The sequence below is a fragment of the Otolemur garnettii genome, unplaced genomic scaffold, assembly GCF_000181295.1.
Source record: "Otolemur garnettii isolate 467f Iridium unplaced genomic scaffold, OtoGar3 scaffold00055, whole genome shotgun sequence".
NCBI lineage: Eukaryota > Metazoa > Chordata > Mammalia > Primates > Galagidae > Otolemur > Otolemur garnettii.
In genome coordinates, this window is record NW_003852450.1 from 5013279 (window position 1) to 5026411 (window position 13133).

Consider the following 13133-nt stretch of genomic DNA (forward strand, 5'->3'; position numbering starts at 1 on the left):
GCCTCATTAAGACAGGAGGTTGGGATAGAGAGGTAGGGTGAGAGTGAGAGCTTTGAAAGCGGTCATTAAGAGGAATGACCCTAAAGGGAACCATGGTTTGAGATTCCTTTGGCAGAGGACAGAAAGACCAGGTGTGCAGCCCAGGTTAGAGTCAGACAAGAAGCAGGTAAGAACTGTGGCTAGGAACACAGTAAAAGGGGTGGCATTTCATGGTGGTGATTAAAGAGGGTTTAAATTCTGGTGCCCTGAGGTTCTATTTCCTCATCTGCAAAATTCAAATCAAAATACCTATCTCCAGGTCTGGTAGTGTGAGTATCAGAAACAACTATGCCAAACGCCTAGCACAGTGCCTGGCATTCAGTAAGTGCTCAGTACATGCTTGTTTGCTGTGGTAGTGGTGGTGATAATAGTTGTAGTAGTGTTGGTGATGCTGGTAGCAGTAGCTGAAATAGCAATAGTTGAAGTAGAAATAGGAACTGTTCGTTGTTTTTCTATTTACTTGAAATCTGGATATTTTTAGAAACCAAAGGTTTTGGACTACAACAAAAAGGGTTTAAGTAAGCCTTAAGGAAGAACCTGCTGAAAGGGTAGAATGGACTTTAGAATGGGTGTCCAGGGAAAGCCATGGAAGTGTTTCAGGGAAAGGCTGGCATTTGGGCTGGAATTGAGGAGAAGAGAAGGGATGGCTTCAGAGCGCCCCATCCTTCAGCCAAAAGGCAGCAGAACCAGTCTGACCACAAGGAGGGAGGCTTCTGTTGAACCTCCCTGTAGTTTAGCTGCAAAATGAACTTGAACCTTCCCAAGATCAAATTCCACATGCTCTGGGCCAAAGGCAACTTCCTGTTTCAAGGGGTTAGAGCCACAACACCGGTTTTAAAGCTTCGCTCTGCCCCTGCCGCAGCCCCTGGCTCTCTCTACTGCAGTTCCCCAGCCAAAGGTTCCGTGAAAACAGAACCCACCCGGCTGATCAGATTTCCCTCTAGATACACATGAGCTTACATTTCAGGGTCTGTGTGCTGCAAGCAAACGGTCACCTTGCTTTTGCCAAAACCTCAACTATTTAAAAAATGGCTGTGTAGGGCCAGACCTCAGACTTAGCCACTGATCCCACTACTCCTGGCCTGTGGCCCAGATCCCTGGACCTGTGCCCTGTCAGCGCAGCCAGGGCTAGTCCTGGACACATGCAGTGTGGGCACAGGTTCACAGCTGGGACACTGTGAGTGCTGGGCACAGGTCACAAGGGCAGCGTGCAGTGGGTGCAGGATGTAGAGTTAAGTGCCCGTGTGTGGGTGTTCGACATGGGTAGTCATTGATGAATGTTCAAACGCTTGTAAATCCACCTAGTGTGTGCAAATTCCAGTGCAGAGTATGTGGGAAATGTGGCATTTTTGAGTTTATACGTGTGGCACGGATGTCATGTGCAGTGTCTGTATCTGGTAATGTTTGTAGATACACATGTATTCGTGTGTATTCAACTGTGCAGTCGTAGGGGTGGAGAGAATGTTTGAGTGCAGATATAGGACTATGTATATGTGTGTGCACTTATGTGCAAAATGGCCAAGGATATTGTGGGGAGACCTATTATTTATGAGTCTAGGTGGCATCTGGTAAGTTGTTGGCGTGTAGATGTACATATATATGAGTGTCTGGTATATGGATGGAGGTGGTATTTTTGAATGCACGTATTTATTTTGACTGACTTTCTGGGGAGTATGGGAAATGATAAAGCACATTTGTGTGTCTGTGTACAGCGTATCACTGCAATATTTGTGAACATGTCTGTGTAGGATGTGAAAGAGCAATGTCATGAGTGTGGTACATATGACTGATTATTTCTGCATGCAGATGTGGTGGCACTTGTGACTGCCCACATTATAACATCATCATTATCCAATACACGTCTGCTATATATGTGAGTTTTGACTACAGTATTTCTCTTTTTTTTTTTTTTTTTTTGAGATAGTCTCAAGCTGTTGCCCTGGGTAGAATGCCATAGCGTCATAGCTCACAGCAACCTCAAACTTTTAGGCTCAAGCAATTCTCTTGCCTCAGCCTCCCAAGTAGCTGGGACTACAGGCGCCTGCCACAATGCCTGGCTATTTTTTTGGTTGTAGTTGTCATTGTTGTTTGGCAGGCCCAGGCTGGATTTGAACCCTTCAGCTCTGGTGTATGTGGCTGGCACCTTAGCTGCTTGAGCTACAGGCACCAAGCCCTCTTTTTTTTTTTTTTTTTTTTGAGATAGAATATCACTCTGTCCCCCAGATAGGTACCATGATATTATAGCTCACAGCAACCTCAAACTCCTGGGTTCAAGCACTCCTCTTACCTCAGCCTCCCAGGTAACTGGGACTATAAGCGCTCACCACAATACCCAGCTAGTTTTTCTATTTTTAGTAGAGATGGGACCTAACTCTTGCTCAGGCTGGTCTCAAACTCCTGAGCTCAAGAGATCCACCCATCTCAGCCTCCCAGAATGCTAGGATTACAGGTGTGAGCCACTGCACCCAACTTGACTACAAAATTTCAATGGATATATTCCTTATATATATTTAGCATTTTTCTGTCTTCTTAAAGAGGTTCTATTTACATAAACTTTTCTCATTCATTTAGTGTTGTTATAAATATTCTTATTCCACTGACCTCTGTTAGAGAGATGTCCTTATGGGCTGCAATCAATGTAGATCTGTGTGTAGCTACACTACATGTTCCTAAACTGTTAGACTTTTAAAGTTATTATGTCTACTTTTTACAAAAGATTTTCTCTCTTCAGTTATACCTTCCTATAGATGTCAGTGGGCCTCAATTCTTCTTTCTCTTCCAATTTTCCTATTTCTAACATCCCTGGGCCAGCAAGTCCACACCTATTAGAGTTGTATATAAATAAGAGTAACCAGACTCCAAGGGGCTCTCCTATGCGTAAATTAAAACAGCCTCACTACATGTGTAGGCTGCAATGGCTAGTATGGCTTCCTGAGATATTCCTCGCTGTTTTTGTTTTCTCATCTGGTTTAGAAGTTGAGGTTGCCAGATGACTAACCACGGGGTCAGTGATGTGTATATGCACACGAATGTGTATCTGAAAGTGTTTATGAATGCATTTGGACCATGCAGTGGCAAGTGTACTGGGTCACGTGGAAAGGCGCAAGCTTGGAAGTGCACAAACACACACATGTATGTGAGTTGTGTATAATGAGTGTAACGATACGGTGTTGCTGGATCCCGTGCGCAAACTTTGTGTGTAGGCAGACACAACTCCACATCCATGCCAGAGGTGTGTGTGTTCTGTACATTCGTGGGTATACATAGAAATATGCAAACACAGAAGCCACAACAGCCCTTTCTCTTGCATAGAGGACAGGGAAGGTGATAGGTGAGGGCAAGGAACTAGGAGGCTTAACGTTAGGACACCTCTCTCAGTGGATGGACGTGCAGTGTGACCCTGGCTGAGGTCTGGTTCTTCTCTGAGCCTGAGTGAAGATGCTGTCTGCGCCATCCTCCTGCCTCGAGGCTGTGGAGAGGATGCAGAAGGGTCTGGACTGCGTAGAGCTCGTCCCTGGTGATACATCTCCCTCTCTCATTGCCCTTCCACTTGCTGCTCTCAACATGGAATAATAATGATGATAGAGTAAAATCTCATTAATTCAAACATCACCACTTTAAGGCTTATAATGATTGATTTGTTTAGGGGTGGACTGAAGTTTACTTTCACTCGATTGATGAGAAGGGCAGCTTAAGTGACAGCAGGGAAGGTGTTTCTGAGCCCTCCACTGTGTTCAAGTACAGAACTCCCTTTCAGTCTATGAGAAGCCGCCATTTTCGTGGTAGTGATTAACATGGTGGCCACTTCATCTGCTCCTTAAATGGGGGCCTGATGATTTGGATTAGTGTGATTTTACTTCACTATTAATCATTATCATTAGCAATGTCCACTGTATCTAGCCTGCCACTCCCTTGTTCTATCCACACAATGGTGGAGAAGTCTGTGAATCTCCCCATTGTGTGGGTGGGAGGGGAACCTTGACCCCCAGAGGCCTAGCCTCACCCACAGTCACACTGGTCCTCAGCAGAGCCTGGATCAGGCCAGGTCTCCTCCGGGGCCCTCACACCCTCCTCCGTGGCGCCAGGGGAACAGAACAGCTTGGCCTAGCTTGAGCAGGCCCCGAGCTCCGCTCTCCTCTCTGCTTGCCTCCCTGCCTTGCTCCCCGCCTGAGGAGAGCCTCGCTTGCTCTGGGTGCCCCCATTCACCTCCCTGTTCATTTCTGTTTCCAGTGCAATGTGCCACCCCAAGCCCTCCCACCTCCCCTGCTTCCCCGACTCCACCAGCCAACCCCCTCTCGTCTGAATCCCCACGGGGCGCCGACAGCAGCCATACCATGCGGGTCTGAGCTCTGACGTAAGCAGTTTTCTACCGTATTTCATCCACACTGGGAGTGGGTCCCCTCCCCCACCCCCACAGAGTCATTTAGCCCTTTCATTCTGGCGTTGCTTCCCCACCAGCCCAGTGCCCTGTGCCGCTCCTCCCCATCCGTCCATCCATCCATCCTCCCATCCTCCCGCCTATCCGCTTGAGCCCACCAGCGTCCCCACGCGGTGCTGGGCTGGACCTGGCCGGAAGGGCTGCTTCTTGGATGTTGCGATGCCAGTAGCCTTTGCTTGTCCAGAAGCAGACAGGGAATGGAGCTTCGCCCTCACCTGTCCACTGTCAGGGAAGTGCCTTCCCTGACACTCCACCCCTATGCCTTCTGCTAGCCAACAAGCTTCCACCTGTTGAGGTACACAGCAGTCCTCCTGCAGGGCCCTCAGAAGCCCCTAGAAGCTCCTTCTCCACTCCCAGATCTTATTATAAATTAACACTAGATAACTAGTGTCTAGATAACTAGTTATAACTGTATGCCCTTCCCTTACCCCTCAAACACAGCTGCTCATGGGCAGAAAAGAGAATACTGACTTCTATTCCTTTGTTGCCCTCTCTTGGGGTGAGGGAGTGGGGTGGGTTTCCACCAGGATGTGGCGAGATGAAACTTCTTTCCCCAGGAAATTGGCTGGGATCATCACTCCTCTGTGCAGCCCTCTTCTCATCTGATTTCTCTTTTCTCCAGTGCAAGCCCTGGCTGAGGCCAACGCTGCGAAGCTCCACAGAGACACATTCTGAATCCGTCCTCTGCCCACCTGAGGTCCTGGCTCCCCACCCTGACCCCCTGGCCCTGTGCTCCCTTGGAAATGTTACAGGGAACCAGGCTGAAAGCCAGGGGGTGCTGCCAAGAAGAGTGTGGATACCTCAGTGTCTACTCACCCACGACACCTAGTCCTGAAGCCCCCTGCTACTCATGTTGTGGTCCTAGACCAGGGCCTGAGATGGCAGGTGGGGAGTGCCGTCCTCACTAATGGCAGTGTCACAAGGAGCTTCGGCCTGGCTTTGGCCAGGTTGTGGTGACCCTCCTGGAACATTCCTTGATGGAGAGTGTGCCCTGGTGGGGAACACTTGGCTATCTTAATTCAGGACCAGGGTGAAGAGGAGATGGACGGTCTGCCTCTTGGAGCCCACTTGACACCAAGGACAGCACCTGCCATCGGTCCCTTCCCCATCAGCCCCACCCTGCTGCCCCAGGGCACCAAGGGCTTTGATACGAGATCTCTGCTCATGGGAGTTCCTCTGGGGTCCAGTGGAGACTGACTGACCACACTGCTTGAGCCAAAGACAAGATGATGAGAGATGAGGAAAAGCTTTCAGCTTGCGGAGGGGCAGTGCTGGCTGTGGCTAGAGATCAGCAGGTCTGTGCAGCGTCTGAGGGCAGGTTGAGAAGCAGAGCAAGGAGTGGGGAGAGATCCTTGGAGAGCGGGTGGAGGGGAGGCAGCAGGACACATTGGCAAGTACAGAAGGAAGGAGGGAAATGGAGAGAGGGTGTGCGGGATTGGTTTCCCCAGGAGGAGCCTTAGGTTAGTGCTCAGTGCAGTGCCAGACTGTCACCTCTGTTGCCCCCACCACACCCCTTGGAAGACCTACCAGTGATGCCTATCGTGGCCTCAGTGGAGGTGCTTGGTGTGGAGACCTGGGTGTGGGGTAAAGGGATTTGGGGAGCAATAGCCTGGGAAGGGGCCCTTTGTAGGTCTTCACCTGCTGTCTGCCTCCCCCTTGTGGGAGGAGGGACAGAGAGAAGGACTTGTCTTATGTAGGGATGGTCAGCCTTAAGGCCTTGCCTAACCAGTTTCATGAGATATTTTTGCCTGTTCCATCTGGAAAGTGCAGTGGGCTAGCTGAGAATGTGCCCTGGGGAGGAGGAATGAAGTCTTAATCTATAAGAGGCCAGGTTCTAGGACCCGACCCCTCATCCCAGGATCCTAGGTGAGGACCAGTTGAGGCTTGGTGCTTTCACAGTCAACCCACCCAGCAAGGCCAGTAGAGGAGAGACAGACAAGCAAAGTGTACTCTTCCTCTGCTCCACTCACCTTGAGATGTGGTAGCAGAGAGGAGGAAAGAGAGTGACCTGAGGACGCTCCCAGGCCTGCTCTTTGCAGAGTTGCTGCCCAGAGACTTCAACCTGACCTCCAGTGGTCCCCAAGAACAACTGCTTTATCTTCTACCAATTCCTCTCCACTCCTTCATGGCTGGGACAGGTACTGGTTCATATGCAAGTAAAGATGACAATTCACTCAACAAATATTTATCGAGCACCTTTTATGTACCAGGCACTGTTCTAGGTGCTTAGGATATTCTCATGCTTCTGAGGGATTACAGACCGGGAGGATGCCACATATCTCCACTTCCAACAGGTTGTTTTGCTACATCTCCCCTCTTCACAGTCTAAGTACCCCACAACTGTCCTTTCTCCTCTGCACACTGGCAGATGGGATCGGTTCCCAGGTCACCCTCTCTCCCCTTTTCCACATACCTTTATCCCTCTACAAGAAACAGATTTTTCAGGGCCTTCCCTGCCTGCCCCTTTCTTTGTCTCTCCTTTTTTTAAGTAATATTTTTAGAAATACATGTAAAATACCAAGAAATAGTGTCTGCGCCTCTGCACCCTCTCTCCCATCTCTTGTTTCATAAAGCTGGCTCTTTATGTTGCTTTACATGCCTTAATATATGTTTTCTGGAGATTATACATATTATAGATATATATGTAATATATATATTTGTTGGGATGTCTGATCCTTTCTTACAGCTCCTGCCCAGGCCCATTTTCTCTCCCTTATTTTTCATACCATTTCTCGCATATCAAGGCCATACCCCTTGCCTTTTTAATCCAAAGAAGAGGAGAGGAAAGACTTATTTTAAGACAGATCTATTTTACGCTTTTGTTAAAAAAGCAAATCTATTTTCGAAGTATCAATGTCTGAATGGAATTGGGAAATGATGTGAGGAGATTGGGGCAGCTGCCTCTAGGTCCCAACCCTGTGCCCCTCCCTCTGCCCCAACAGCTTTCTTCCTTCCCATCCCCCTTTCGGCAAAGGGCTGGTCCCCAGCGCTCACCTGGGGAGCATCTTGCCGGGACAGGGCGTTCCCTTGAACGTCCTGGTCTAAGGATCAGCTCTTGACGACCCTCTGAGGTTGTCAGATATGAATCCTCTTGAAGGGACTGTTTACAGTTGTATGCACAGAGGACACCCGTGCAGACACACATGTGCCCCAGATAGGCTGCTGGTGCACCTCTCTTCTCCAGCCAGCTGGAAAGGGCAGACAGTTTAAAGGCAGCTCATGCTAAACAGCACTAAGGATGTCCCTGATGGACCCAAGAGATGGTGAAAAGCCCAAAGGAAGCAGCTTGGGATCCTCTTATGCCATCCCTGGTCCTTTAATGCAAACACATAGGAGTTCTTTTTCACTTGAGCCCTCTCTGATCTGGGGCACAACTATGGCATCTGTCTCCATCTGTGACCTTTCTCCGTGGGCCTGTTCTTTAGAGGTTAGTACCTCCGTCTGGCATCCAGACTGTGAAATCAGCTTTGGAGCTCAGGAGGGTCCTACAATGTAACATCCCAGTTTTGCCCAAGAAGCCCTCAGGACATTTTTTCTGGTGGGCTGCCACTAGGGGTGCCGAACCAAGCCAGCTCAGCTTTCCAAACTGCTCAACCATCGAAGTAGGCAAGAAGGCCCTTGCCTTGCGAGGGTTTGGGCAGGATGGAAATCTTTGTCCAGATAGGAAATCTAGAGTTTTAGCACAGAGCTCCAGGCCAGCATTTGCAGCCTGACCTCCCACCTTGGGTCCTTGCTGGCACCTTGTGCCCAGAATGCTATGAATGAACAGGATCCAGATGGGGGCCCAGGGCTAAGTAGCCCCCTGGGGAAGCCCTGGTTATTCAGCCAGGGCCTTCTCAATTAGCACATTACCTCCCTGATCAATGACCAAGAGGCTGCAATTAAATACTGCTACTGTCACTTTAAAGATTTTCCGAGGTCATAAGCTGCACACTTGCTCTCCTGCCTTAGTGAGAGGCATGTTCTTGGGGCAGGGCTGACTACAGCAAGAGGGAATCAATTCCTTTCCCTGTTAAGTACCCTCTACCTGGCAGCTCTTAAAACTAAGGAAAAATATTATATATATATATATATATATACACACATATATATACACACACACATATCTATTTATGCACATATTGGGGCCAATTTGATTTGCTAGTATTAGACAATAAACCATACAAGGAAATATATGATCTCAGTGTCTTTATTTAGTATAAAAGTGACCTTAGAAGAAGAGTCAAGGTTAGATAGACACAGGGCATCTCTGTTGGGGGGACCAAACAGCTGTAGCACCCCCCCTTAGCATCTTTCTAGCCAATGACCCCCTCCCCAGAGAGGAGGGGGCATCCTGACAGAAGTCAAGTGAGAGTTTGCTTCCTCCTTTCAGCAGCAGCATTTTTAGATTTAGGTAACCGAAGAATCCCAGTGAGTTCTGCATTTGTACCTTGCAAGTTTGTATAAACCCAATACAGGAAATAAAATGAATGGTTTGTATGTGTGGTGTGTGTTTCCCACTCCATGGCTGCCCTCTGGGTCTGTGACAACCTACAGGCTCAGCAGGAAAGTGGGGAGGAGTTTGAGGGGCTGGTTGGGGTACAGAGCCTCTCATCCTTCCTCCCTTAAGCCTCAGCCTGTGCTGCTCAGCCCTTCTCCCCATGAGCTGAGGGGTGGAGGTGTGCGACCAATAGCAAGGTCATCCTTTCAATCCAGGTGACCCCAAATCGGGGTTCATCCTGAGATCCTATATGATGGTATGTTGGTCTCAGATGCTTCAGGCCCTGCCACAGTCCCCTTGGTTTGTCTCTGGACAGAGGGGAGGATGGTAGGAGAATTGATTTCCTAGCCATTTTTGATTACTGCACAATGCCCTGTATGGCTCTTCATAAGTAAGCGATGTGATGGGAGGTACCAGAAAGCCCATCCCAGTTCTTCTCATTTAGCCTCAATCCCTTTGGTTTATTTCTCTGGGCAGGTATTTAGTGGTTATCAGTTGTTGACGCTCAGTGTGAAGGACTTTACCAGAGCTTTTCAATTTGAAATCTCTGTGACAAATACTTGGGTTAGTGGCAGACCTTAGCCGGTTTCTGCAGGTTGTCAGAGGAACGGATGGGTCAAAAAAAGAAGAAAATTGAGGAGAGATGAGAAAGCAAGCATCCTTTAATTCCTGGTCTGGGCTTTAATGGCTGATACAGAATTCTGGACACATGTTCTCATTTCTAAGGACCAGTAGAGTGGTGCTCGGTTTTCAAATATGGCTCTATTTTGGATTTGGTAACATCCCCAGGAAAGCTATAAACCCTGGGGTCCTTTGTGAACCAGGGAGAGTTGGGAGTAGATGTGAGCTCTAGACAGAGACCTTTGAGGATGGGGAAGGTGTATTGGAGAACTTGTTACTTTGTGGAGCCTGAACCTTTATCTGAGCTTCCATCTGCGCCAGAGTCAATGGCAGGACCTTGGAGCGGAGGTGGACTGTGAGACCACGGCACCACTGCGACTCACTGTATCCATGACCTGGGTCTGCTCCTCTCCAAAGATGATGGTAGCAGGTATCTGCTCCACCTCCTGGCCCAGATCAAACCCCTGAACAAGCCAGGTGCAGGTTTGGAAAAGAGGGCAGTAGTCAACAAAAAGGGAAAAGCAACGGGCAGAATGCCCTTTAGGGGGCGGTGCTCTGTAACTGGGTAACAATGCATTTATTCTGCAAGAGAGGCCTGATCAGACCAGGCAGGCAGGCAAGCTTTAGCCCCTGCTGCTGCCAGGGAGTTGGTGCACACCACCCCATACCCCATCCTGAGCTCCAGGGTGACCTCACTGCATTGCTGGGACAACTGTGAGGGAAGGTAGTGTGCCACACTCAACTCTCAGCCCTGCTCCTTCCAACTACCTGAAGACTTGGACAAATCACTAAAATTCTGGAGTCTCAGTTTCCTGTCTATAAAACGGGGATGTTAACCACCTTCTTACAGAGCTCTCAAGAAAGTCAAATGAGAAGATGGCTGAAAAACACTTAAAACTTGAATTCATTTCCAAATGTGAGGAGGTGGGAATGGTGATGTTAGGAAGGTCCCCTGGCCACCTCCAGGGGCATGAGGAGAGAAGAGGGAAAAGGTTCCCCAGGCCTCCTCCTGCACAGCCCCATGGCCTTCTCTGGAAGACATCACCAGGGCCCTTGCCACTCAGCCTGTGAAGCGTCCGTCCCCTGTCCAGCTCTGTGCCTCCAGCCCCAGGGAGAAACCACATTATCCCACCCCTTCCAGGGAGTAACCATACTGCCCTGTCCCTTCCCCACAGTGGCCCTGAGACTACCAAGGTGATGACCAGCCCCTGCCTTCTAGGGCCTACATACTCCTTCCTGGGGTTGTCCCTATAAAGGGGCTCCTCTCCAGGAGGGTGGGCTATGGACAGCCTCTCTGGGCTAAGCTCCAGTGCCCAGAGAATCAGGCCAGCAGGCCCAAGTTCCATGAGATTCCAGTTCTCCTAAGCTCACAGGTGGGTTCCACAGCTGGTGAGGGTTGGGGTTGTGGGGAGGGAGGGGTATTCCAGCTGCTGTTTTACACACCTGTGGGAGCAGTTTAGAACCACAATGTGAGATGAGAATGGAAGTCTTTCATACAACAGCATCTTAACAGTAGACTAATAATAGTAATAGCAACAGTAATTATTCTAACTGTACTATAGTAATAACAATGGCTCATTAGGTGTTAATGGCTGGTGCCTGGTTCTATACACTTCCCCTAGATTTACACACTAATCCTCATGATATCTCTATATGGTAGGTACTATTAAATATATATAATAAATATATTCATATATAAATATATTTCAAGAAGCTGAGGGACTATATATATTAATACATAAATATATTTCAAGAAGCTAAGGCACAGAAAGAGTGAATAAAATGCCTAAGGTCTCACAGAGCTAGGAGGAAGCCCAGGGCACTGACTTTAGTTTTCTCACTGGGGGAGTGATACTGCCCCCTAGGGGTTGTCTTGATGATAAGGGGACACAACTCTTACTGGTATTTAGTAATGGCAAAGCACAATCTTCTCTCCAAAAGAGAGGAGATTGTCCCATATCCTGCCCAGCTTTAGAAAGTGCCACAGGAATAAGCTTCACTACCTGTACAGGTTGGTCAGACTTCAGCTCAAAGTAATACTAAAAAAAGTTTTTGTAAATCTTTTAAAACAAATTTTATGAATAACTCAGGAGTTAGGAGATATTATTATGAAGAAGAAACTTAAATGGAATAAAGACATTGTCTCAAAATTATTGAATAATCTCAATTCACTGTTTACACAATGTATTATAAGATTTAAACTACTGACAACAGTTCCAGTCAATAGGGTATTACTGAGTAAACACACTGAAAAGGCTTAACAGAGGAGTTTTTTTTTTTTTTGAGACAGAGCCTCAAGCTGTTGCCCTGGGTAGAGTGCTGTGGCATCATAGCTCACAGGAATCTCCAATTCCTGGGCTCAAGCGAGTCTCCTGCCTCAGCCTCCCGAGTAGCTGGGACCACAGGCGCCCACCACAACACCCAGCTATTTTTTGGTTGCAGCTGTCATTGGTTTTGGCGGGCCCAGGCTAGATTCAAACCCACCACTTTAGGTGTATGTGGCTGGTGCCTTAGCCACTTGAGCCACAGGCGCTGAGCCAACAGAGGAGATTTGAGAGAACCAAACATCGTTAAAGCAGAGATTCTTGAAATTCAGGCAATCTTACTGGGTCTCCTTAATAAAGGTTTTTAGAAATTGTTTCATATTATTGCCATCCTTTATATTTTAAAACTTTTTTTGCAGCCCAACCAAGGATGAACACCTGTGTTATAACGATAACGTGGAAATATTTAGGGGAGCTGCCTGTGGTTGTCCCAGGGTCCACATGCATTTGCACTAAACTGCTGTTCTCACCCTTTCTCTTCCCAATCCATCCTCTTTTCTCCATTGCCCTGTGGAAATAATGTATGATCTCCAAGGTCTTCTAAGGTCCTGAAGACTGACTTTTACTTCAATACATGATGGAAGTTCAAGACAGAGGTCTGCATGTCTGTGATATTCCATCACCGCCTGTTCATGTGGAAGCTGTTCTGACAATACACACGGATATAAGCCCCAGTTCTACTGCATGTACTTCATGCTTCCTCATTATCTTGCGTTATCTAATGTGCCTTGGTATGTCACCCTATTTCAATTAAGGTGATTTCCCTCTTTCTCTTACATTTTAAAGTACGTCTGTTCGGTTATTACTTACCGAACAGTTTTCTTCTGGTGTTCACTGACACCTGCTCTTGTTTTTTTGTTTTTGCCTGCGTGTGGTCTTTGGTTTAGTTTTTGCATACAAAAACCAAATGAAATTTGGTCTTGAAATTTGTGTATTATACCTAGGGGCAAGCAATCTGACCATTTCATGTATGTCTTCTGGCAAATCTTCTCTAAGCATTTATATATTATGAGACATGTGTTTTGTCATCAATTATTCTTCTATTATAGTTAGCTATATTTGAGTTATTTTTTAAATATTTATTTATTTATTTCTGTAGAGGCAGAGTCTCACTTTATCGCCCTCGGTAGAGTGTTGTGGCATCACACAGCTCCCAGCAACTTCCAACTCCTGAGCTTAAGCGATTCTCTTGCCTCAGCCTCTCGAGTAGCTGGGACTACAGGCGCCCGCC

The 13133-nt window shown here is 47.7% G+C and overlaps 1 protein-coding gene across 1 annotated transcript in view; it reads left to right on the top strand.

The window, feature by feature from the left end:
• PLEKHA6 (pleckstrin homology domain containing A6) overlaps positions 1 to 5603 on the top strand; it is a 62520-nt gene extending 56917 nt beyond the window's left edge. The window contains exons 22-23 of the mRNA XM_012806661.2: positions 4270 to 4393; positions 5100 to 5603. Of these exons, the coding sequence (XP_012662115.1) occupies positions 4270 to 4385 (116 nt within the window). The 3' untranslated portion in view covers positions 4386 to 4393; positions 5100 to 5603. The remainder of the gene's footprint in view (positions 1 to 4269; positions 4394 to 5099) is intronic.
• The last annotated feature ends 7530 nt before the right edge of the window (positions 5604 to 13133 follow it).